This window comes from Canis lupus, chromosome 37, assembly GCF_003254725.2.
Source record: "Canis lupus dingo isolate Sandy chromosome 37, ASM325472v2, whole genome shotgun sequence".
Lineage (NCBI taxonomy): Eukaryota > Metazoa > Chordata > Mammalia > Carnivora > Canidae > Canis > Canis lupus.
The window spans coordinates 9836440-9863152 of NC_064279.1; the positions used below are offsets into that span (position 1 = coordinate 9836440).

The window sequence follows — 26713 nt, forward strand, 5'->3', positions numbered from 1 at the left end:
CTTCTGTTGGCAATCCCTTGGAATTTATGGGCACTTCACCAATATTCTAGCTGTTTCTCACAATGATCCTTCGTATTAAATTATCCAATTGATAGGGATTTTTAAAAAATGACAGGGCTACAGTGGTTTCTTCTCTTCTGACCTGGAGCACTAAAAATCTGTCCAGATATGTTGGATTGGATTAGATTAGATTAGATTAGATTAGATAGATTCAGCACTTAAAAGTGTGCTGCTTATGCTGTTACTGAAGCCACTCTTTCTCTGGAAGTCATTCCTCTACAACTTGATTACTTGCTCCTTACAAACACAAATGGACTTTTAATTTAGTTATGTACTCAAGGGCTCCTGTAATAGTAATATCATAGACTTTGTGTCCCTAAAATATTTGTTAATCAATATTTAGCTAAATAAATGAGCCAAGATTCTGTAATGGTGGTTCTCAGCTCCACCCCCAAGAAGGGAGGAGGGAGTGGACCATGCCTCCCTGGTTTGGGGCAAACATTGGAATGTCAGTGGGGAAAAGACAGGACTAATTAGAAAAAGCATATTTGTGTTCCTTTGCGTCCTCCAGGAAGCAGATGCCAGTGTGGAATTAGATGAGCAGGAGATTTCTTGGGGGTAGGGCCAGTGACAGAGTGCTTATAAAAGAGAAGGGAGAGGAAGCATGAGCAAGCAGGAAGCATCTACACACTTCCATGCGGGTCCGGCGTCTTTGAAAGAAAAGGGAGAAAAAAGGAAAATCCGGTAGGAAGAGTCTGAGCTTGCAGTGCAGTTTTAAGGACATTTCTGCTGATAGAGAATCCACTGGCCGAGTCCCACATCCCTTAGAAATGAGTTTCCATTAATACCTGCCACCACAGTCACTGGCTAGGAGCATCCTGTGGGGAGTGTGGCTTGGGTTCCGTTGTGGCTTCCCACAGCGAGAGATTTTCATAGCACCACAATAATTCAAGAGTATAACATTTTATATTTTAAAAAAATGGAAATACCTATATTTAAATTCAATCATATAAGAGAAAAGCGTAAGATTTATATGTTCATTGTAAAGAATTAATAAAAAGTTTGAGAACCACTGTTAATTAGTAAATTAAAATGCAAACTCCAGTATCCCCCTACCCCTTTAGCAAGCTAAGCCATACTGCCACTGGTATTAGGGAGCCTTAACTTCTTTGGCAAATAATAATATTTTCTATTAAAAATGTATTCTATTTCTAATCACATTTAAAGAAACAAAACATGTTAATTCTGCTGAAAAACTGTGTATCCTTTGGTAAGATTGTATAACCTTTCTGGCCTTCAGTTTCTTTATCTGCCAAATGAGAGAATTCATGTAGAGGATTTCCAAAACCCTTCCCAACTCTAATGTTGGAGAAGTTCATAGTCATTCCCACCTTATAGGTATTTTATAAGACCGTCAAAGTGGACTGCATCGTGGGTCAGAGAACATGTAGGCAGTCATGGCTCTGAAACAAATTAGCTGCCTCAGTTCAAATGTAGGACATAACCTTCCTGTACTCAGTTTCTTGTAAAATAAAGAAATTTGATTAAACCAGCTCTAAGGTCCATTTGTGGCTCACTGGTAGGGCATTTCTGATGTCACCCTGTCTATAGACCCTTCAGAAGAACTCTGCTTCTCAATCCTTGAAGATAACTGTCAATAAAAATGTATTGAAATGATGATGGGGATCAATTACATAAGCTAAAGTTAACGTTTTTTCTTTTATTGTGGTAAGAACATTTCACACGAGACCTCCTCTCTTTAAGTGTACGATGTGTTTGTTAACCGTAGGCACAGTGCACATCCCTAGGACTGAATCATCTTGCATCATCACTGAAACTTTGTACTCATTGAAAAGCAACTTCCCATTTTCTTTTCCCCCAGTCTCTGGCAACCCCTGTTCTTACTCTTTGCTTCTGTATGAGTTTGACTATTTAGATACCTCCGATGAGTGGAATCATGCAGTATTCACCCTTTGTCTGGCTTATTTCACATAGCAGAATGTCCTCAAAGTTCCTCCTTGTTGTCACATATGACAGGAAGTTTCCTTCTTTCTTTGAGGCTGAAGAGTATTCCATCCTATTTACATACCACATCTCTTTATCCACGTATCCATCAGTGGACATTTGTTAATGTTTGGCTTTTTTATTGGCTGAAATTGTAATTTTAGCTATTCAACCAAGACTGAATATGCAAACTAGTTTTAACTCTTTTTTACTGCCTTTAGAGGAAAAGCAAACAAACGCATAAAATCATCAGGAAAACAAAATCGGATGATAATATTTATGGATGTTTAAACCAGTATGCCTGTTTTGAATTTGTCAAACCTGTTAGAATTAAAACATAGTATAAAGGTGAACAGCTACACTTCCCCCGTAGCAAGTGTTCCTGGTTTCCATGGTGTTTAGACAGTCTCCTTACTTCACACCACAGTGAAAAAATATCCAAGGTTGTGATATAATTTAGAGATTAACTTAACTCCTTTATTCTGGTATTGACTAACAGGTAATTAACTTCTTTATTCTGGTATCGATTAAATGGTAATCATGACTTACATCTTCCTGGTTACTCTTTATCTGAAAAGTTCTGTGAATGAGCGGGAGGGGGGGGAACCCCAGAGGGAGAGTGGACGTTAATAATTCCCTTTTTCCCCCAAGTGGAGACCTTAAATTCCAAAGAAGAGGCGGAAAGCTTTTTACTGAGTATTCCAAGTTAGAAGCAGATCAATTAAAAGCATCTTACTTATTCCATTCTGATTAAAATCTCAAAAACAAAATCCCTTGAAAAAAATAACATTGCCTTTTTTTTTTCTCACTAATAAGTCGAAATGTGGAATCCATCAGAGAAAGTAGCCAGACAGAGTATTTACCCAAGTCCTAATACTGTGTGGGTGCAACGGGCTGCTGGAAGCACTTCCAGGGGACCCAGGGGCTTGCCCTGGTCTGAATTATGTACAAGTCTAGCTGGTAGTTCTGGGAAAGTATGAGGGGTCAGCCCAATTACAGTCAACACACAGGTATGTACTGAATCCATGCTAGCTAAATGGGTAAAATGAAATGTGTATGAAGCTCTTTGCTCGTCTCCATATGGATGAGAGGGACCACTGCTGCTAATAGCAGCCATTTGATATATATTTTTTTAAGCCTGGAAGTATCAGATTAAAGGTCAGAATTTGAATTATGAAAAATTTATCATGGACTGAAATTAAAAGATTTAAGACACTTTGGTTATTGGATTTTAATTTCACTATTTCTTTAGATAGGAGAAAAGTCCACATGAGTACCTCTTGCTCTCCAAGTCATTTCTAAGAATTAAAGAAGTGATGTAACTTTAAGCTATTGGTTTTCATTTAGTATTATAACAACAGTTCAGTTAGTTCGCCTCCCTCCCCCACCTTCAGATGTTGAGTGACTTGACAAAGCGTAGACCTCGAATTGATGGAAAGAAGTCTGGGTGGTGGTTGTTTTTAACCCTTGTGTGCTATTCTTCAATGGCTGGAACAACATTTCTCCCATTGAGAGATGGGGTCTGTGTCCCTCCCCCTAAAATTAGGTAAGTTTTTGGAACTGGTTGACTAGGGCAGTAGAAAGGAGATAACACCATCGTGTGACTTCTAAAGTGGGTGATTCAGCATCTTTCTTACCAATTGGAACACTTGTGCTGGTCCTCTGGGATGCCATATAAACAACTGAATTATTCTACTCCCACCGTGTTGTGCAGAAGCCCAGGTTAGCCCGTAAGGAGAGGCCACATGGAGAATGCCTGAAGCTCCATAAAGAGAGAGGAGAGATGCCCGGCTAGATCCCACCCATACCTGCGTCCCTCGGCCCGGCTATACCCGCTCCTCCATCTGTCTGCACAAGAGACCCAAGCCAGACCTGTGCAGCTGAACTCCCAAATTCCTGGCCCACAGAAATGTTGAAAAATTACAGACTGGTTGTTGTTGTTGCTGCTTTAAGACTTTATTTATTTATTCATGAGAGACACACAGAGAGAGGCAGAGACACAGGCAGAAGGAGAAGCAGGCTCCATGCAGAGAGCCCGACGTGGGACTTGATCCCGGGTCTCCAGGATCAGGCTCTGGGCCAAAGGCAGGCGCTAAACTGCTGAGCCACCCAGGTGTCCCTGATTGTTGTTTTAAACCACAAAGTTTGGGGGTGACTTTTTATGAAGCAGTAGCTATCTGGAGTACGCTCTCTAAAAGTAAAACTGTCATAAACCGGAACTGATATTTTTGAAGTTATGGTGTTGCGTAAGTAGTGGAGAATGACTAGATGACTAGATGGTACACACAAGTGAATTAGTGGATAGGTGAGCAGTCTACACCTAAAAAGAGGTCTGCCTTTCGCGATCCTCTTTTTCTTCCGTACTGTCCCTTACCCTTGTGTTTCTCATTCATGGTTCTCAGTTTCTGGATGGACATTAGAATCACTTAAGAAAACAAAAAAAGAATCCATGACCAGGCCTAGATTTAATTGTCAGAGATGGGACCTAGGTGTAGGAATATTTTTAAAATTCACCAGGCAATTCCAGTTTGCAGCTAGGGTGAGAATCGCTATTTGATGGCGAGACGGTGCCCAAATCTGTTTTTCCTGGCTCGGTTCTTCCTTGGAACTGCAGATTCAGAGACTGAGCTGCTTTCTGGGTATCTGCATATGTAGAGACCTCACAAACCCCTCAAGTAGAGTGCTGCACCTCCCCCAGGGCTCCTTGTCTCTCAAATGATACCACTCTCCACATAAATGGTCAAGCCAGAAACCTGGGTCACCCATTGTCTTTTGTCTTCCTCATTCCTTGCAGCTACATAATACAAATTAGTCACTTCTTCTGACTAATTTGGGAGTCATTCTCTATAAACTGCCCAATCTTGGGCTATTTTCTGTCCACTGGACACTGCATCAGAATCCTGCCATCCACTTGACCTCCTCCCACTCACCCAAATGGAAACAACAGTGACCTTCTTAAATATGCAAATATCACTCTCTTCTTCTGAGTAAACCATTCAGTGGCTTGCCCTTAAAATGATGAAGCTTGCTCAAAATGATAAGATGGCTTACAGAGCCCTACACATCTTTGCCCCATGCCTTTTCGATCCAGCTTCAGCTGAAATCCCCTTCCTTGTAACATGCAATGCTCCCACTGTCCGGAAGCTTTGAATGTGCTTCTAGTCACTCTCCGTTAATAGATGCTGTATGCTCTTCTTGGAACACTCCATTTCTCCCCGTCCCCGTCCCTTGTGGCCTTAATCACCCTTCATCCTCAGTGCTCAGATGGCGCTTCCCTGACTCTAGATGAGGATAGGCTTCCTTGTTACTGGCACCCAGAGCGTCTCTATGCCTTCTGTAGCATTCCTCAAGCATCCGCCTTCCTGCCTTCCTGCCTTCCTGCATTGTGAACTCCAAAGCCGGTCAGGGAGTGTGTCCGTCACCACCTACAGTCCAGCCTTTAGCATAGTCTGTACATTGTGACTGAATGAATGAATAAGCAAATGAGCATGGGTTAAGAGGTGAACATCAGCTCGGAAGGAAGTTCTTGTAGTAATACTCTGGCCTCTGTACTTGGCTCTGACCCATCCAAGCTTCAAATCAATTGGGATAAGGTATAGAAGATACCAACTGATTTTAAAAGCAATACAAAGTTAGAAGGAATGGCTAATGCATTCTCTGGTTTTTTTTTGGGGGGGGTGGATGGGGGGATGGCAAAGGCAAGGTTCCAGTGGATAACAGCTGGCTTGAGGGATGGGTCAGAATTTACAGATTGAAACTTAACAAAGATGAATGCAAAATCCTACACTTGCATTCTGGCTGCTGCACAAGTATAGGACAGGGGACACTTGGCGAAGAAACGGTCCACGGTGCGTTCATTGCAAAGGAAGCTCCGTTTCAGCCAGTAATTGATGTGACTTCTAAAAGTGCTAATGCCATCTTAGATTCCTTTAATGGACAAATGGAGCCCAACCAGGACAGCTGCAGGTCCCACAGTCCTCTGCTCTGGTCCAGCCACTCCTGGAGCAGTGTGCTTCATTTAGAACCACATTTCAGTCAGATGCTGGACCACGGTGGTAAAAGCTTGGGAAGCACCACTGATTAAAAAAACAACAAAACAAAAACCCAAACTGCTGAAGAGAATACATAGAGAATACATTTACTCCATACAAGATGGCATTCTGGGGAACACTTTGGTCCCTCAGAAAAAGTGAAGGGCTGGCTGGAGGGAAAGGATTATATTTACACCCCAGAAGACTGGGACCAAGGATTGGCGTATCTAACATCGCATCTCTGGCCACATCCTTCTTATCATTGGCCTCTCTCATCCTCCATCCTCTCCCTCCCTTTGACATCTGCTCTGTGTTCTTGACAGGATTCCTCATCCCTCAGCCTCTCCCTTCTCTCACTCCATCACCCCCCTTCATAGACCACAGAAGCCTCCATCAGCTCCATTTATGATTCTCAGCCCCACTATCCTGGAGTCCTAAGATGTACCACCGTGTTCCATAGGGTCTGTAACCTTGAATCATTCCTTTTCTCTGCTCCTGCTCCTGGCTTACTGAGAAGTGCTGTAAAGACCATGACAACTCTGTGTCCAGCACTTGTGGAGACCCTCACTCCTGCTCTTCATTCTTGCATTCATCAAGGCCACTCCTCTCACCTTCCCTGAGGCAGCTCTAGGCCTGTTCCCAATATTTAAGCCCTGAAGCGAGCTGTAAAATTCACTCAGGAAATCATTTCCTTACATTCTCCTCTTCACAATCTCAAGTTTGTATTATACCCTCCTTCCTCTTCTTTCTCAAAATTCTGAGAATGAGAGGGAAGACTGTCCCCTCCTTTCAAAAGCTTGCTTTCCCACATGGATTTTGATACCAGTTTTCTTTCATTTCCTCTGGGGCTTTGTTTCATAATTCATCTCCTGTCTTTCCTCTGCTCAAATTCTATCTCATTGCCGGCTCCTTCCCTCAGTCTGATAAACATACTCACCCATTTTGAGGAGGCTAATTGTGCAGTGATTGTTTTAAGATGGTTTGGAGAGACATAAAAACCCAGCCAGAGAATTCCATCAGAAGGCTTTTTCCAGAGTCCGGGCAAAAAGCAAAGGGAGCATGTGAGGGGTAGTGAAAGGAAGCATAGAGAACATGTGAATCAGAGAGGATTTCATTGTCAGAATGACTTTTGTCTGGTTGTAATTTATGACTTTGCCTTATTTTCCCACTGTTTTGTCAGTTCCTGGGGGCAAAGATTGTGTCAGATTCATGTCACTTTACCTCACAAAATCTGGCTTGAATGAATAGTTGGAATTCCCTCAAAATACATGTGTGTGGTAGGGAATGCTGCCCTTTGAAAGGCATCTTCTTTTAAAAGATTTTATTTATTTATTCAAGAGAGAGAGCACAAAAGGTTGGGGAGCAGGGGCAGAGGGAGAAGCAGACTCTCAGCTGAGCAGGGAGCCCACCACGGGGCTCCGTCCCAGGACCCCGAGATCATGACCTGAGCCCAAGGCAGATGCCTAACCGACCGGAAGCATCATTCCTGGAGGGTAGACATTTTCTTAAAGAGGTTAGTTGGCAAGCCAGGGAAAGTCATCCCTGTATTAGGAAGAAGAAAGGAGCAGACCTTTGCTCCTCAATTGTGCTCCCCTGTATTAGTTTCCCTTCGTTGTAACAAATCACCACAAATTTAGTAGCTTTAAACAACACGAATTGATTATCTTACATTTCTGAAAATCAGAAGTCCAGAGGGTTCTCACTGGGCTCAAATCAAGATGTCAGCAACAGCTGTGTTCCTCTCCGGAGGCTCTAGGTGCAGAATTTGTTTTCTTGCCTTTTCCAGCTTCTAGAAGCTGCTTGCACTCCATGGTCATGCCCCCTTTCCTCTTCAGACTTAGCTGATCAGGTCTTTTTCACATTGCATCACCCTGACATTGACTCTCTTCCTCCTCCTTCCACCTACAAGGACTCGGTAATTATATTGGGATCACTGAGATAATCCAGGATAATGTCCCCATTTCAAAGTCAGCTGCCCAACAACCTTAATTCTGTGCATCCTGAATTTGTCAGGTAACCTAACGTATTCACAGGTTCCAGGGGACCAGAGCATGTATGTCTTGGGGGTCCATAACCACACTTACCACCTCCTTGGACAAGCAGCCTCTACATCACCCAGGAGCTTATTAGAAATGCAGAATTTTGGGCTCTGCCCCAAGCATCTGAATCAGATTCTGCATTCTGATCAGATTACTAGGTGATTTGAATACTTTAAAGTTTTGGAAGTCACAACTAGACTATCTCTAAGATCTTCTCTACTTTAAACTATCCATGATTCTATGAAAATTGCATTTTTTTCCCACCTTCAAATCTTCATTATTCCTTCTAATCCTGGTTTCCTGCCAAAAAAAAAAAAAAAAAAAAAAGTTAATTTTGATTTGTACCCCTGGTGTTAATTCCCAAAAAGTCAGCCAAGTAGAACATGACAACACCTCATGCATATTTTTTTGCTGGCAGAAAGTAGATGTTAGAAAAGGCAATTAAATTATAGAATTATCCATGATGCAGAGGTACTGGTCTACAAAGAGTATTTTCTTCCTCAGGATTCATAAGAGAAGTGCCTTCATTAGCGTGAAGATATTAGTGGTCCAGCAAGTGAAGCAAAACATACACAGATGAGCTGTTTTTAAGGCGTCTCTGAATGGCTCAGCATTTGAGAAATGTGACCAAAGCTGATTATAAAATTCCTTTCAAAGTTGCAGGAATGGCAAACTCATAAATAACTCTGGCTCTCACTGATGTGAAAAGGAGGTTGCTGGCTGTTTGATTGCTGTCCTTGTTGTAGGGGATACGATTAAGCTGCAAGATTGCAAGCTCCTCAAGGCCGAACCAGCCATGTACAATGCCTGGTACCTAGGAACTCCATCCATTGTGGGCTTGAATACTTTTTAATACTGTAATACTTTACACTGAATTTCAGAAATGCACCGGGAAAGAAGTGGATAAATAAAACTGGAATATTTCATTGGCCATCTTCCTAGACTTCCTACTCCCTTTGGTTCATTCACTTGTTCATTCATCTATTCAGCAAACATTTATGGATCATTTACTGAATGCCACCCATTGTTCTAGGCTCCCATCAATATAAAACTATGGTCTCTGTCACTCAGGAGCTCATATCCCAGTGAAACAAATAGTCACATAAGTAATTATGCCAACACGAGTGCAGAAAGCAGTATGTGAACAAGGCTCATGGGCCTTTTCCATTCTGTTCCTTTCACATTCTAACTGGATTTATCTGGAAAACCCTCTATTTCTCCCCTTTGCCAATAGAATCAATTATTTGGCTTTATTATTTTTATCTTCAGCCCTCGCTGCTAGCGTTGCATCTAGGCACTTGCTGCTTATCGTGGAAAATGAAACCCTCTCAAACCAGTGCAAGTAAAAGAGGGGTTATTAGGTCCAGCATGGTCTCGTGGGACTTCAAGGAAAGTGAGAGGAGCAGGAAAGGCAGGAAATGAGGCAGCTCCAGAACAGCCCCGCTTCATCTCCACTCTGTTCTCTCTCATGGCGTTAGATAGTCCAGAGTCCCAAAGGCTGACAATCCGAAGAGCCCACTCTGTCTTTCCTGACAGGCCGCTCCCTGACCCCTGTGACCGGTGTCACTACATCTTGATTGCTTCCTTCGTATCACTCACTTAGCGTGAGTTGCAGTTATGTATAGTTTAAATTTACACATTCACATGTCTTTTCCTGTGTACATTTGTTGTGATCATATCTGTTTCGTTACTGCTGTATCCGGCCACTAGTACGTGCCTGACCATAGAAGGCATTTAGTGAGGGAGTAATGAAAGCCTTGGGTCTGCTCACCGTTCACTGAGGCTGTGCAGGAAGTTTCTTGAGAAGTACCAGCACCCTGGCCACATGTTCTTTCCATGTCAAAGACACTCGAGAGGGACCCTTCTCCCTTGTGGCCCAATGTAAATGCGCCAAGACGTCTCTTTTTGAAATTTATTGAGCAGCTAATATATGCCAAATTCTATATCAAACACTTTACATGCATCATCTCCTTTCGTTTTTACTGAGACTCAAGCAGGTAGTATCCTCATTCTACAGCGACAAAACCAAGTTTTAACAGCTTAAGCAGTTCATCCAAGGTCCTAGGGCTTGCAGGTAGGGGGACCGAGGTTACACCGTAGGTCAGTTTAAGAGCTCTGTCCTCTGTAAAGTATTCCCTCCAGGCAGGCCTTACTGCTGCTCTCTCTGTAGTACCACATACCTTGTTCATGAAGACGGCACTTTCACGTGCAGACGGCTCTGGCTCCCCTGCTACACTACGCTGTCCCTCTTAGGGCAGGAACTGTATCCTGTTCCCCTTTGCATCCTCAGCACCTGTCACTTTGTGGGAGCTCAACCAGTCTCTGTCTGTGGGGCTGACCTTTGCAATGACAGGCAGTTACTATGCTATTTCATATTTTTTAAATCTCACAAAATACTATGAGTACCTAAAAGGAAGTAAAATTACCAGGTGTCGCGAATAATCCATCCCATCTCTGTTATTGAAATTTAGAGGACATACGCAGATCCTCCCCACCCCTGTAACGTTGAGGTCATATCACAGTCAACTGACCCCCACCCCCATGTTATTGTGGATGGTACATGCAGAGTGATGGGATGGCTCAGACCTGCTGGCAGGATCTTCCTTTGACTCAGAACGGCAGATGGATACAGCTACGAGCTGACATTCTCTCACTCAACAAATAGTTAAGTACCTACTACGGGCCGTCGTTAGTCAGATGCGGTGGGCGTGTTGAGCATGTGGAAAAGTCTGAGAGGAGAACTCTGGCCCTCATGTCGCTTACCATTGAATAAACACAGTGCGTCCGCGCTTAGGATAGAGAGCAGAATGTGCTAAGTGTAAAGAGGCACCTACTGATAAAGTCTGTGGGAACTGAAGGGGGGGTGACTTCCAGCAGGGCCAGTAGAAAAGGACTTCGTGAAACACGTGGCATCTCAGCTGGACCCTAAGATTCAGACAAGCAGACACCTTTCGTGTCAAGGGCAAAGCACAGAGGTGGGGGTGGGGCCTTTTGGAAGGGCAGTTGAATGTGAGACCATAGGGAGGTAGCTTTATTCTTAAGAAAGGGAGGAAAACGCCATGGCTGTGCTCTAGAAAGTGCAGTCTGGGGTGGCCTCGGAGTGAATTTGCGGGAGATACTGGAAGCAGAGGGAGCAGTTATTCTAAGTTTATTTGATAATACTGGGTCTCTCTGATCACACAGCTGTGTAGGTGGATTGAAAACTTTGGTCAGGGAACCCTTTTTTGAAACCCAGACATAGTCTGAGTGACTCATCAGTAAGCCAAGAAGACTTTCTAAGGAGTCATCACAGACAGGCTCAAAAAATGCACACTGTGAACGAGGAAACCTGCTAACAGCTCTTAAACCAGACAACTCAAGTCCAGGGGAGGTCGGGTAACGTGGGAAACTGCAACCAAACAGCGTCTGTGCACGCCAGGCCGCCTCGCTGCTCGGTGCGGGCGGGATGCCAGCGGGGCGGGCCTGAGGCCCAAGCGGGCAAAGCCTGCTGAGCCAGATAGAAGGCTCCAGAGAGAAGAAGAAGGAAGGGGAGCTTAAAACTCAGAAGGTAAAATCAAAACAACTTCTGAGGCGCGAAAGGCAGATTTCGCAGTTGCAAACCGAATTTGCCAGGCCAGGTTTAACTTGGTAGAAGCCAAACGAGGGAAGTGTGATTTGAGAAAGCTTGAAGCAGCTGCTGGAGGACCCGCCGGCTAAGCGGTCCCCACTGTCACCCAACAGTGCGCCCCTGAGGGGCCCGGCGAGGGCCCAAGAACCCAGAGGGTGTAGCCACTGGGCTGCCAGCCGGCCTCCATGGGCGCTGCCACTGCAGGCACCCGCTCGGGCCGCGGGCCAAGTGAAGGCCGCAGACCCAGTGAAGGCCGCAGACCCAGTGAAGGCCGCAGACCCAGTGAAGGCCGCGGGCCGAGTGAAGGCCGTGGGCCAAGTCAAGGCCGCAGACCCAGTGAAGGCCGCGGGCCGAGTGAAGGCCGCAGGCTCTACCAAAGTCCCTGCAGGCCTGAAGTTTGCGAGCGACCCATCTGCGACCTACCATCAGTCACGTGTTGATTGTCCCTTCCTCCAGGAGCTTCAGTTCTCTACCTGCTCACTGTAACCCCGCCTGTGTCGCCCACTCCTTATTTTTAGGGTCACCTCATCATGAGGCCTTGCGAAGGTTTAAACGCTTAGACCCCTCATTATGACTCTACTGTGTCCTGAATCTAGTGACACTGCGAGGTTCCTGTGTTTTTACGCGCACATCTGAGCACATAGGACTTCTCCGTCTTTCTCAAAGACGTTTTCATTGGAAAATAGATGGTAGCGAATTTATAAATAAGAAAGTGGAAAAACAATACTATGCTCTTCACATTAGCCAAGCCCTGTGATGAAAGCGAACGCAGAGCTTGGCCTGGAAATTCACTAGAATTCAATATTACTGTGGAATATCTAAGAATAAGCAGAAATTCTTTTTTCTTTTTTCTTGTTTCTTTAAAACTTGACGTCCATGTCTTAAGTATCTTCCTCTGAGAATTGTATGCAATATTCATTGTTAGATTTGATATCAGAACTCAGTTATTGGCAATTTTCTTAGGATATGTTTGGAGCTAGTGTATATAAAATGACAAGGATGGATGTTTTCCATATATGACTGTGGTTATATTTTTTTTCCTTTTAAAGAGGAATAGGCAAGGGCTGTATAAATGTCTACAAGGGAAGTGTCTCCATAAGCTGTGGTTTATATATTATGTTTTACTTTAACATAATAAAAAATATGTTCTGCAGAGGAGAGATTGGAAGCAGGGCCAACACTTATTTTATGTTTCTTCCATAATTCTGTGTCTTTACTGATCAAACAACTATGCAGGGAGATTGAAAACTTTGGTCTCATGTAATTTTGATGCAGTTAACATAATTAATTAATAATTATTGCACTATATAGAAGGGTATGGCTGATATAGTAATAATAATGTAATTATCAAGAAATTTTATGTAATACTAACCAACCATGATGGCTTGAAATACTAGAATTTTATTTAAAAGAACTTCAGGGGCACCTGAGTGGCTCAGTCAGTTAAGCATCTGACTCTTAGGTTCAGCTCGGGTCATGATGTCAGGGTCCTGAGATCAAGCCCCCTGTTGGGCTCCGCACACACTCAGCACAGAGTCTGCTTAAGATTCTCTCTTGCTCTGCCCCCCACCAAATAAATAAATCTTTAAAAAATAAATAAATAGGGGTGCCTGGGTGGCAGTTAAGTAGTTAAGCGCCTTCCTCTGGCTGAGGCCATGTCCCAGAGTCCTAGGATGGAGTCCCGCATGGGGCTCCCTGTAGGGAATCTGTTTCTCCCTCTGCCTAAGTCTCTGCCTCTCTCTGTGCAAGTCTCTCATGAATAAATAAATAAAATCTTTAAATACGTAAATAAATAAAATGTTTCTTGTTCTATCTCTATCTCTGTTAATGTATAAGTGAAGATATCCTTCTAATGTAGTTCTTTTATTTATTTAAGAACCATAAAAGGTGAGAATAGAAAAAAAAAAGGAATCTTGAGTCGCATACATATAAATATATATATTGCATTGAAGTCCTTGGTAAAACCCATATGTTTAGCATTTATGATTGTCAAGTTTCAGAACCAGCTTTCTCATCAATAGTGTCAGACTTCTATACGTTAAGTACTTATAGCTTATGCTGTTTCCTCACGATAATCTAAATACTTTTGTTTAGTGATCTATGTGAAACAGGCCGCCTATTTTCTGACATGATTAGAAAATGGGCTATATTGCTTAACTAAATGTTCTGCTCATTAGACTCACATTACACATATCTTACCCATGTAATCCATAGTCCATGAATCTGATCACAGTGAACTGTATATAACTCTAAAACTCAATTAGCTATAATTTAACCATGATTTCATGATCATCATTATGGATACCACTTACCCTTGCACATGCAGACTAGAATCTATCAGTAGCAGCTACAGTAATCCCCATGATAGAAAGTTGGGTGAGCTAGGTTTTGCTCAGGTAAGTAGAGCATCCTGTAGTAATTCCAAGTTCTGTGGGATAGAGGTCAACTGATTCTATTAGTAAAGAGTATGTGCTAAATTCGATTAAGAAATACTTATAGGTCATTAAAATTTTATTATAAACTTGACCTGTTGAAATCCTTAGCCCTTACTTTTACAACGTTTTAAATGTTTGATTTTTCAGAAATACGTTTGGGAACATTCTATATTATGGCTAAGATTGCCATTTCAAAAGTATAGTGCCCCACATTTTTATAACTCTATAAACATTAACGGAGTTTTACAACACACTGGTGTGAGCCTTGACATGACTGCTTCCACTGTGCAGATGAGAGAAGCTGAGGCATGAGGCTATTTTTGTAAATTTTCCAAAGATACCCCCTGAGCCAGTGGAGAGGAGAGCCTGAAACAGAAAACAATCTGTGTCTTCACTGAAAACACATCCTGTATGCATCTGTAGTCTTGGGGGTGGGTTGGGGGTGGTGGGGTAGATCACAAGACCAGAGTTGGCTTTTCACACTCACTAGTACGGTTCCCACAAGGAGCTCTTTGTGAAAACGTGTACACAAATAAAAAGGATATCGAGGTGATTACTAGGATGAATTTTTCCTCATCTGAAATGCTTGAGTCTGCTTAATGGCAAGAAGATAGATGAGTTGGCTTTTTAAGGCCTTTCTAACAATTATACTTCTATCCAGTGAGAGATTCATGGGTGAACAGTATTTAAAGTGTTTACCTTTCTTTTTCTTTTCTTTCTCTTAATAGATCTATGCAGTTCGATCAGTTGTTCCCAACAAAAGCAATAATGAAATTGTCTTGGTGCTACAACAATTTGATTTTAATGTAGATAAAGCAGTGCAGGCCTTCGTGGATGGTAAGTATACATGACCCCTGAACCTGTTAGAACTAAATATTTTATACGTTCTGTATTTTTTTCCTTCAATGCATTGAATATCAATTAGTTACTAATAATTTAATTCTCATAAAAATATGCTAAGCTTTAACAACACCTTTATGAGCTCAATAGAGCAGAATTTGGGGTTTCTTTTTCTCCCATTAAAAAAAAAGGAAAAAAATTGTAGCTAGTTTCCAAGGGATACCTATTATAATGACACTAATTCTGTTGTCCACCAGTCTTTCCAATGTGTTATAAACATGTCCTTTACTTGATGGTGTCCTTGTGCATGGAGAGTAGTGCACTTCCTTCCTGATGAACTCTTCAGCCAGCGTAGTTCTCCTTGGCCTTACTGACTGCCATCCTTGAACTCGATGCTTACATAGTCTGAAAGGACTGGTTTATTCTTTAATACCCTTAGTTTTTGATTTTGAGATTGCCTAATTAATCAGAATATCAATTTATCTCCTCTACCTTTAGAAACTTTTTGCTGCCTAAAAAACAATTTTCTTTAGACAGCCCATTGCCTATTCCTGAAGTCTCAGGAATAGGTTTGTCTTATAAATTTATAACCTACTCCCTTATATTTTCTATAAATTCCGGGAAAATTATTCTCCTCTCCTATTTGAACGAGCTCCATTTATGCACAGAGATCTCGTACTTGTCCTTGGTTACCATATGTCTTCTGTGCTGGTAATAGTTTCTATGTTTTAAATATGGACCAGCGAGACATAATCTGGGTCAGGGAAGACCTGTCACACATTTCTCAGCTATATCCTATTTGTACTTTATTTGTTAAGGATGGTTTGATTTACTTACTTTTCCTAGGACCAGAATAATTTTCCCAAGGTTCTTACAAGTATAATTGCAATTCAGGCAAAGTCTTGAAACCAGGCAACATTTTCACATTCTGATATCCACAATCAAGGCTTAGAGTCCTAATTGAATTTAAAAATGATTGTCATTCAAAAATAGACTTGCAGGCAGACCTAGAGTAACTTTTCTGGTTTTTTTTTCTACCTCATGTACTAGCAGATACAGAATTTTGAGTTGGAAGGAACAAATAGTAGAGAATCTGATATTAATCTGATTTGTGGCATTTGGTGCGATTCGTCCCAAGAAAAAAATTTTGGAAATCTGCACATCAATTCACTTGCCAACATCGCTTGCATGGAAAAAAGCTTTAGGAAAAGAAAAAAGTTATTATCCCCATTCCTCCCCCACCCTTACTGGGATTAAAGCCCCCACATTCCCTGTCATGAAAGTTTTTTTTACAAAGTGACCCTGATGAAATGCACAGATGCCCAGGAACTGAAAGGCTGTCATCAAATCCATTGGTACTTCAGTAAAGCACCTTTTGCTTGTCCTTGAAATTGTCACCTTGTCAGTATTGAGATCTGGTTAGAGAAACTCATTGATTTGCTGAGAAACCTCATATGACCTTTGGTTGGGGACCAATTGGAAAACTTGTTTAAAAACCACTGAGATACAAAAATATTTGTTAGGAATCACTTACGAGACATAGTAAAAGCACTATTTCCAAGTGGCTTCAAAAGCTTCAAGCAGTTTCAGTGTAATTAAAATTTAATAATAACAGTTTCAAAATTCCCTGTGAACATGAGTATGTTTTCTTCAGAATTACTCTCTTAAAGCTCATTGTCCAAATTGCAAATAGAATTTATGTCAAAATATGAAAATTAGAGGAATAATTGAATATTGCACTTAAAGCAGTAAGCAACTCACCTCCTTTCTCTGATTAAAAAGAGCAGTACTTAACACTTTTTTTTTAATTTAATTTTATTTGGAAAACTGAAGTTTAGCTGTAAGAAGAACTACCCTAATGATTATTAGCCTGGATTGACTAACCGGGAAGTCTAATAAAAGTGACTTCTTAAGGTTCTTCAAAAGGAAAATACGGTGAAACACTCATTCTCTGGGCAAATGAGAGAGGGACCAGCTCAGTCAATAAAAAGTCTGAATTATAGCTTACTTTTAAGTGCAATCTTATTATTTCAAGTACATGTAACTCTGAAAGCCTAAGAGGGGCATTGAATTGGAAACTTTGAATAGATGGGAATAATTAGCCTGTCTAAATGGCCTTCTGCTTATCTAACAGTGACAGTGGACCCAATAATTGGGACCCTACTAATTTGAAATTTGTTATAAAGACCAGCCTGAAGTTTATCTTTGTTTAGCCAACACACTCATCGTAGAGAACTGTTAGTATAATGAGATTGTATGAGAAGGCCTAAAATTGTTAAAAGAATACATTTAAGAGCTACTCTTTTAGCAGTACTACTACTTATATGAAAACAACCGATGTACTTACTACCAATAACTTATTGTTGAAATTACCAGCACCACCCCCACCACCCTGCTCCACCCAGTTGGAATGAGCAGAGAACTTTGTTAGACCATGTGGAAAGTTATCATAGCCGATCAGCAGTAAACATGTCTTTTAAAATATTTTACTGCCTAATCAGGTTAGGCTTTTCCTCTCTGAGTCTGTGCATTGCCACATATGTACGTGAACAGCACCGAGAAAACCTGGGATCAACTTGTCATATGAGGAACTTCCTTTGTTTGAAAGTGGAAACCTTCCGAAGAGCACATCCCATCCCCACGCACGGTAACTAGAGCAAAACCAACATCAGATAATCTGTCCTCCTTATCACCCCGAAAGTTGTGAACATAGTGAGTGGAGGCAGAAAAAGAGCAGGAATGGCCAAACAAAAAGCTTTGATTCACTTGGTTAATAATATTCAAAATCCCATGTTTGGTCTGGAAGATTACAGGTATTTTGATTCATATATCAAATAGAACAATTTTAATTCCACCTATGGCAACGAAGCTAACAGAACATTCTCAAGATATATTTCATTTTCTCTAAGACAACATAATGATAAAAAGGTAAGCTTCGTGTAGTGGGGCTTAATACTTTGATAAAACCAAGATCATGCAGTGAATTAAATGAAAATCTGGAAATAAAAAATGAAACTGGCATTTTTATTAAGGTAGGATGTCTCAAAACAAATGAAAAAGCAAAAAAAAAAAAAAATAGACTTGCTACCAGGATCTAAAGACAGATGAATTTTGTGTGGTGTTTTATTACATGAATATGTGTTGAAGACTCTTTGTCTTTGTCTAGGCAGTGCAGTCCAAGTTCTAAAAGAATGGAATATGACGGGAAAAAAGAAGGTAAGATTAATATTGATTGTAAATGAATAACATCTCCAGTCAAAACTTTCTTGGTTGTTACCACTTAAACAAGGTTACCCATTTTACACTTCTTTCAAACTTGTTGATATGTATACGCAGAGAGCTTGCAAATTCAAGCCTCTCTTCACTTACCAGCACCCTCACTACTAATAATGCCCTTGTTTTCCTTTCGAGCCTTTTGAACCACCAGGTGTGCTTTAGAAGTCCCAGAGTTTTCCTTTTTAAGTATTAAGGGGAGCCCAGCCGGTGAATTCAAAGGATTCAAGACGTTAACTTGCCTGAACATATTCCATAGCACAAAGGAAAAAATTAGGGAGTGTTTTAAAGATACTTGAAAAGCTCTAAATATATTTTCACATGTTTTTCCAACTGAAAGAATCTGTCCAAGGCTGCCTTTTTTTTTTTTTTTTTTTTTTTTTTTTTGCCAAGCTCTAAACTCGAGCTTTAACCAAAGGGAAAGAAAAGAAAATACTTTAAAGTCATAGGAAGTTAGGGACCTGTTTTTCCTTCTTGACAACCCTGGCAAACTGCTCTTTGAGAAGAGAGGAGGAGATTTTACTCTGCCCTATTCGAATCATTTTGCTTTCTTGGCTAGTCACAGAGTCTGCGTTGTGGGCACCTGGGGGGTGTGCCTGGGTGCACACCGGCCCTCTGTGTCCCGCGTAGAGGCCTGCCTCCTGTCATGAGCACATGTAGAGCTCACTGGCTCCTACAGGGCGCGCCACTCTTGTTCCTGGCCTGCAAGCTGTTTTATGACTTTCACAAGAATTCTGATTCTCTTTTCAAAGTCACTGCTCCACCCATTCCCATTATTCCCCAGCCAGGCCTGGTGTTTTGGGTATCCCACAGTATAATAGGACCAGTCTATACCCTTCCCCACCAGGGAAGATCACAGGCCTGCCAAACAGGTTTTCAGCCAACAAAAAGCAGCAAGACTTTCATAAAATCCTGAGATGACTGAAATTACCCTTCCTCTTTTCTTTTGCCCCCTAGTTTTATGTGGAATAGGGAGAATTACCAGGCTTTTTTTTTTTTTTACCTCTGTGAGTCACCCTCTTTGACAGTCTCTGCTTATCTCGACTCCTGGCTTCGCTGGCATCTGTGCGAGTGACGATGACTTACGAGCCATCAAAAGGCAGTAGTTACACGTCCCTGGAAAAATTTCAGATGTGGGGTTTGGGGATCAGCCTTCTCTGATGTGAGAAAAACAGGGCAGACAGCAGCTGCCCACCCAACTCCCTAGTCAGTCCCCATCAGAGAGGTTCATGGAGAGAGTCTCCCCGGCCCGGCAGCCGCCAAGCTTGTGTGGGAATCCCCGGCGCCAGCCCTTCCCTTCGCCCCGTGAATGGCTTCTCTCAGCGAGACGAGCACTACTCAGGGGCCTGATTGGGGTTTCAAAGGGAGAGAAAGGGAGTGGGGAGAAGTAAGAGAAAACAGTCTCCTTTTATTTTTTCTTTTCAAACGTGTTGAAGAACAAAGCCAGGCTGATGTTCAGCGGGAACTCGCTGCTGCAGCAGTGGGCGAGCCAGGGTCTGGTCTGAGGGGTCAGGCGTCTGCTCTGATTGGCCAAGGCCTGCCCCATCCTGAATGTCCAGGACATAGAGCACCCCCTGGGTGCAAAACCCAAGTCAAGGAAACCATACAGCACAATTGGGAACATCTTCTTGATTTACTAGAGATGATCGTGTATTGACCACTAGGGCCTTTTAGGAGAGCTACAGTAAGACGCTGCCTTATTGTGATAATTGGGGTCCAAAAACAATTTTTAATGGTCTAAAATGCAGGGGTGCGTTATTTCAAAGTAAATAAAGTGAAGCCCTGTAATGTAGTCTGACTAGCAGCTGAGAGGTCCAGGGTTCCGGCTGCACAGTCCAAGTCCAGGTGGACCCCGATCAGCTTGGCATGACTCGAGAGCAGTTGTCTGCTGCAACTGAAGTACTCACGGGGGTGACTCTGTGTCCTGTGGGTGTCTTGCCCTCCGTGGACAGTGGCAGCCATCCCAGGAACCTCCTGCTCGATTGCTGCCTATCTCACGGACTCAACCTGGACTTTGGGACCTGCCTTCGACTTCCTCATTTTGCAAGGACTTGTGGCCTTTTTCGTCCTGATTCTCCTACTCACGCTCCTGTCCTCTCCTGGAGGATCAGAACCCCAGAGTCCTCCTTGCCTCCCCACCCACCCACCATCACCTCTTTAAGAAACATGAGCTCTTCTCCAGTGGCACTATATCCGGATTCAAGTTCTTTCAAAACAGTACTCACAAGATTTTACTATATTACCATTCATATATGGAGGGCTTCAGTTTGCTCAAATAATATTTCAGCTTTTGAGCCATTCCTTTCTCCTTTTCCCTTTTAAGGGAGGCTCCTTTGTTTACTGTGTTTATCAGGTAAAAGTTTGCTACAACCTACTGTAAGGAAAAGATACTCACATCCATGTGGGCAGTCAGTAAAGATGCAGGTGCTTTCCTCCATTCTATTCGGGGGCCAGAAAACAAATAAGATAACACACTTGATTTTTATCTCCCACGTTCACCTTCCATCTCAAGAGTCTGAGCTGAATAATACTATCTTCTCATTTGATTTTCATTCTAGAACAACAAAAGGAAAAGAAGCAAGTCGAAGCAGCATCAAGGCAACAAAGATGCTAAAGACAAGGCTGAGAGGCCTGATGCAGGGTCCCTGCAGCCTCCGCCACCCCAGATACAGAACGGCCACGTGAACGGCTGTGAGAAGGACAACTCATCCACAGATTCTGCTAGTGAAAAACCAGTCCTTATCCCTCGCGAGAAAAAGATCTCGATACTCGAGGAACCTTCAAAGGCACTCCGTGGGGTCACAGGTCAGTAACTCTTATATAAAATTGCTTAGGAGAGAAGGAGGCAGAGGGAACCCACGGAGGCAGTGGTGGCCACTGCTGATACTGCGGGAAGAGAGGGGTCTCCCTTCAACAAGGACTCCTACATCTTCCTGCAGGAATGGGGTTGGGGTCGGGGGGATGTTACGGGGCCGAAGAAGAAAGCTCAGCTTAGTCCTGTCCTAAGTCAGAAGAAAATTTTGTCTAAAGAACATAGTTCTAGTCTGTATTAGGATCATTGGGAAAACAAATTCCACTTAAAAGAAGTTTTCTTTCAAGACACCTTTGCTGGGATAAGGGAGGAATAATTGGTGATAACAGCAAATGTTATTAAAGGGTTGATCAAATTATTTTAACTCCTGGGACTTTATGTCAAGTGCAGAATGTCACCTTCCAGGGTGTTAGGATCTGGAATGTTGATTATTTGTGCTATAGCCATATCTTAATTAATCCACAAAAGGCTACTTTTTAATCAAATGTATGACCTTGGGCACATCATTTCATCTCTACTGTCCTGTTTCCTTTCTGTGAAATAAGGAAACTGTGCCAGAATGTACTAGATCAGTGGTCCTCAACACAGGCTAACCGAATGCTCCACTTTTATACCAAATCCTAAAATAAAAATCAGAGATAATATAATCTACCTAAAAACAGAATTTCAGTAAAGCAAAAAAAAATTTAAGAAATCAGGAGCAACTAAAATAGAAAAACCTGATAAAATGGTCAGATATTCACACCCACTTATAATGAATCACTTTGCACTTAACACAGTAGTCTACAGGATATTGTGGACACTGTATTTTTATATTTGACATGTGAAGCAAGAGCCAAAGCATGTTTGCGTGTAGACATACAATCACTATGAAAGCAGCTAGCTGATGCAGGGTATCAAGTCAGATACCAGGACTGCATGCGCCATTGGCCATGTGATCTCCCAAATGGTGCAAAACTCTTGGTCAGTTCTTTTTATTTATTTATTTATTTATTTATTTATTTATTTATTTATTTATGATAGAGAGAGAGAGGCAGAGACATAGGCAGAGGGAGAAGCAGGCTCCATGCAGGGAGCCCGACGTGGGATTCGATCCGGGGTCTCCAGGATCGCGCCCTGAGCCAAAGGCAGGCGCCAAACCTCTGCGCCTTGGTCAGTTCTGAACACCATAAAGTACCATCTTTTTCTTAATTTACCCAGAATTAAATCCTGGAAATCCCAACAAATCCTGGAAATCCATAGGAGAATTATACAGAAAATACTTGGTGTTTATATGTAAAGCATCCAAGAGGACCTGAGAAGGTTCGGGACACAGGGAGATCCTTTGCTGTGCAGGATTCCTGTGATTGTAAATCACTTGGCTATGGATGCAGGCCCCTCCCACACGCACAGATTGTAAAAAATGCCCCATCAGTTTTTCAAAATGCCTCCTAAGTGGTAGTAGATCCCCCAGAGAGGGCCAGGTAATTCCCAAAGTCCTTCTTCTAGTTATAAAGTCCTGCATTTATTGACTCGGTGACTTTCTAAACTCCTCTTACATGCAAAGCCCCGTACTGTTACGCCACAGTAAATTCAGAGAAGGATATGATGCAGTTGAGGCCCAGAGGGAATCACTTTCTGTTATTCTCGAAGAGAAGGCTGACTTTACTGTCTGGGGAAGACAGGTGCTACATCCGTGAGTGATCCAGGGAGGTTTCGTGGGCGTAAAGGTTATTGAAGGATCCAGAGCCTTGAGGCTGTAGAGGGGCTTTGGAGGGAAGAGCCTGACTGCCCCCGGGTCTGCCGTTGGTAAGGGAAGCAGTGCTGTCCTCTGACAAGCCACAGATGAGCAGGGCGGGGCTCTGGCTAGGAGGAATGCAGTCTGGCAGGAGAGACCAATGCAAACAGAACATCCCCTGGTGACATGCACCGAATCAGGGCTCCGGTGAGGAAGCAACAAATAACTGACACGCTGCACAACACACTAGTTAGCTTTTAGATTGCTTGCAAAGCACCGATTTTCTTCCACAAACACATTACCTACCAGCTCTGTTGATAGTGCTGTGATTTCAGATAATCCTTCCTGCACGGTGCTTCCTTACAACCAGACAAACCACAAAAACAGCTTATTTCCATTTAGAATCTAAATTTTCCAGGAATTTTTTAATTCGGTTTTTACGATCCCTACAATTTTGAGGGTGTCTTGATTTATAGTAAGGGCAGGGGAAAGAAATGAAATAATTGAGTGGCAGATTCCCAACTTTGGTTGTTACTGCTTTCCCATGAATTACTTTCAAAATCTAATTACTCAAGTTGCTGTTTTGATATCAATCATAGACTAAAAGCCTAGCACGTACATTCGTTCATTTCCTTATAATTTATACCTTCTTTCTAAAACAATTTCAGTAACTCTATCAAGTATACGACATTAGAGCAAATTCAATATTGAAGCGCTTCGCTTCACAGTGGTGAGCTGCCTTGAAAGTTAAGTACCCACCAGAGGAGTTCTCTGTACAAGGAGGCTTTTGTCAACTCCAACATGAAACTTTCTGTGAAGACTCCTTTATTGCACAAAGAGCCATCCCAGGGTCCTTTCGGTTTTATTAAGTTCAGCATACAGGTGTTGCAGTGTGTCAGTATTATTTGTTAATATTACTGGGTCAGTACAAATCCATGCTTCATGTCAGCTTTCCTGTTAAAGAATACATGATGATAATGGAAGGTCATTAGATGCTTTTGCAAAAGGAAGGGAGCCCTCCTGGTTGACCATTAACTTCATCAGCAGCTCACTTGTTATGACCATAAATTTAAAAATGAGTTTGTAACTAGTTAGGTTTTCCTCCCCAAAGACAGTGAAAGTTTATCAGGAAGTGGTGCCAGAATTGGGAAATGACTTTGAAATGCTTATCCAATCCATCGGCAATCCCGAGGCCTCTAACAGATATTTCACAGATGGGTGTTAGGTCTTGGACATTATTTTTTTCAAGACTTTATTTATTTATTCATGAGAGACACACACACAGAGAGAGAGACAGAGAGAGAGAGAGAGGCAGAGACACAGGCTGAGGGAGAAGCAGGCTCCATGCACCGGGGAGCCCGACGTGGGACTCAATCCCAGGTTTCCAGGATCACGCCCTGGGCTCAAGGCAGGCACTAAACCGCTGAACCACCCAGTCTGCCCGGTCTTGGATATTCCACCCCATTTGGAGCAGAGCCATGGAACTGGAAGGGATGGGAATGATCCTTTAACCTCATCCCGTCACTGAATTGCTGAGGAAGCCAAAGCACCCCCTCCACCCCCCAGGTTGAGAAGCTGAGAAGAGAACCCACACCCCTGGGGTAACTCTTGTTACTTTGCAAAAACCTGACTCAAATCCATGCAATTTAATGCAGGCATTGGAGAGTTTCTGCTGAAACCACAGGCTCCCTACTTCTAAAAGATGTATAATTGAAAAATTAGGAAAAAGGAATCATAACAAAGCCATATAATGATATTCTGTACTTGAGTGGGTTCGAAGTATGAGCGTAAAAGAAATCTCCCGTCTGCTTGCAGTGGAGCATTTATCAATCTTCCCAATAATGAAACTGGCTCAAGGAAGCTTGCCCCGAATGCCCAGCTGGGCAGCAGGCTGTGAACATGTGGAACGTGTGTTTTATCTTTTTATAACACCTTGACATTCAAGATCTCTCTTTTTAAAAAATTTTAAACAGAATCGTTTTCTGGTAGGGGAGAAGTTCACTTTAAGATACGTGCAGGTGGTTCAGGGGTGTTAGTGTGACTTCCTACGTGAAAAATCACCCAAAGCAGCATCATTTCAGGCTGTAAATATAGCATGGTCGAGTGGGACAATGCAGCCTGTCAGCATGTAGCTTAGAAGTTGGGGAGTTTGATTTAAACTTAGTACAAAATGACTTCTTTAAGCCATGGAGTAGTTTTTTCTGTATTTCAGAATTTTTAATAACAGCTCAAATTAGATCTTTTACATAATCCAATCAAGATCATTCTGCGTCCAAGTACAAAGTCAGACAAGGAGTAGATGAAGATTTATTTTTACCAAAAGTAATGCCAGGGATCATTTTTATTCCTGAGGCCCATCTAAATGTCTAAAGCACATGATGACTTTAGGGTTCAATTTTTCCCAAGTATTTCCTGCTTTACTTTTCTTAAGACTCTGGTCGCTGAAATGTTGAGGCGCTTATCCCTGTGTAGCCCAGGATAGGACTGCAGATCTCTGTGTTGTCTTCCTCCCACTGGACACAATCCCCCTTGAACGGGGAAGGAGTGGGATGCCGGGCCACCGGCAGGCCCCATTGGGATAAACTTTGGGGCGGGCCTTCCAGCTCGACTGCCGGCCAGAGGCTTCCTTGATGTCCCCTCGTCTTGTGAAGCTTCCTGGGAAGCCAGCTCTTCTGTTACTTGTTACCTGTCTCAAACAGAAGGCTCCATGCTGTGTTCACTGACCTCTACAAACCGGACTTTGCAATCTGCTCGGTATCCTGGAACAGGAGCGGCCCAGTCGGTTTGCCTTGACAACGCAGAGTCTCTGTGTTGGCGTGGGCCTGGCACCGAGCTGCCTTCTCGTTCTCAGAGTGAACTGAACCAAATGTGAGAGAAAGGGTCCTGTTATTTTAGAATGTTGGCTGCCTGTCTCTCATTTGTGCTTCTTGTTACACACACACACACACACACACACACACACACACGTGCGCGTACATCTCACCAGACCATTTCACGGTATTTTTATGGTGTGAGGTTCCCTATAGGATTTCCAAGCAGATTTTTTTTTTATGCTGCTGTTGGTCCTAGCCTCAAGATTATCTCCCCCGCTTCTCTAAGCCCTATATTGGACCAGAGGATTAGAAAAGATCAACAAGATGAAAGCAGCTTGCCTAGAACTTTAATAGTAAAGCCAAATGTGTATATTCCAGGATTTCAGCAGTGCCAGCTCTCAAATGGAAGCAATATAATATTGTAGCAGAGAACCAGGCTTTAGCATTAGGGGTGTCTGGATTCGAGTCTTGGCCTTGTCACTTCCTAGGTGTGTGACCCTGGGCAAGTTAACCCCTCCATGTCTCAGTGTGCCCTCCCCGGAAAAATCACAACTATAACCCCACTTTGCCAGATTGTGGTAAGCAATAAATGATTAGCACAGCACCTGGCGTGGAGCAAACCCTCACATTATTTATCTACCTGGTAAACATTTTTAAGCATCCTGACATGTGCCAGCAATTCTTCCAGAGGAAGTGAACAAGACAACAGAGTTTCTGCCCTCAGGGAACTTGTGTCCAATTTGGAAGGTGAGGAGAAGAGATACACAGTAAACCAGAACACAACTAAGCCACCAAGAGAATTCTAGAGTATAATAAATGTTGTGAAGGCAGTAAATAGGGCAAAGACCGGGGCAGGGGCGGAGGGAGTGTGCGGGACTTGAGATAAGGCCCTGGTGTCCCGTGAGTGATGGAAGAGGAGACGCGGGGGCCAAGACTGATGCCCCAAAGCAGGTTCTCTCACACCAGCTTACAGTGGCCCGAGCAGCCAATATTTTATTTAAACCTTAATTAAGGACGTTAGCTGAAACTCTTGCAGAGTTATAACCAAAGGGTTTTTTTTTTACTATTTTTTTTAAATTAAAGATATAATACTTTATTAACCTCTACAGCTGATAGTATGTCCTGTTCTATGAACATGCATT

The 26713-nt window shown here is 42.6% G+C and overlaps 1 protein-coding gene across 11 annotated transcripts in view; it reads left to right on the plus strand.

Annotated features, from left to right (window-relative positions):
* Positions 1 to 26713, plus strand: part of SPATS2L (spermatogenesis associated serine rich 2 like) — a 160775-nt gene that overhangs the window by 87659 nt on the left and 46403 nt on the right. For all 11 annotated transcript variants that reach the window (XR_007408975.1, XM_025441879.3, XM_025441883.3 and 8 more), the window contains 3 exons: positions 14845 to 14953; positions 18123 to 18172; positions 20788 to 21034. Coding sequence is in view for 10 of the 11 variants with exons in the window: in XM_025441879.3 (XP_025297664.1) it covers positions 14845 to 14953; positions 18123 to 18172; positions 20788 to 21034 (406 nt within the window). In the remaining variant the exon portion in view is untranslated. The remainder of the gene's footprint in view (positions 1 to 14844; positions 14954 to 18122; positions 18173 to 20787; positions 21035 to 26713) is intronic.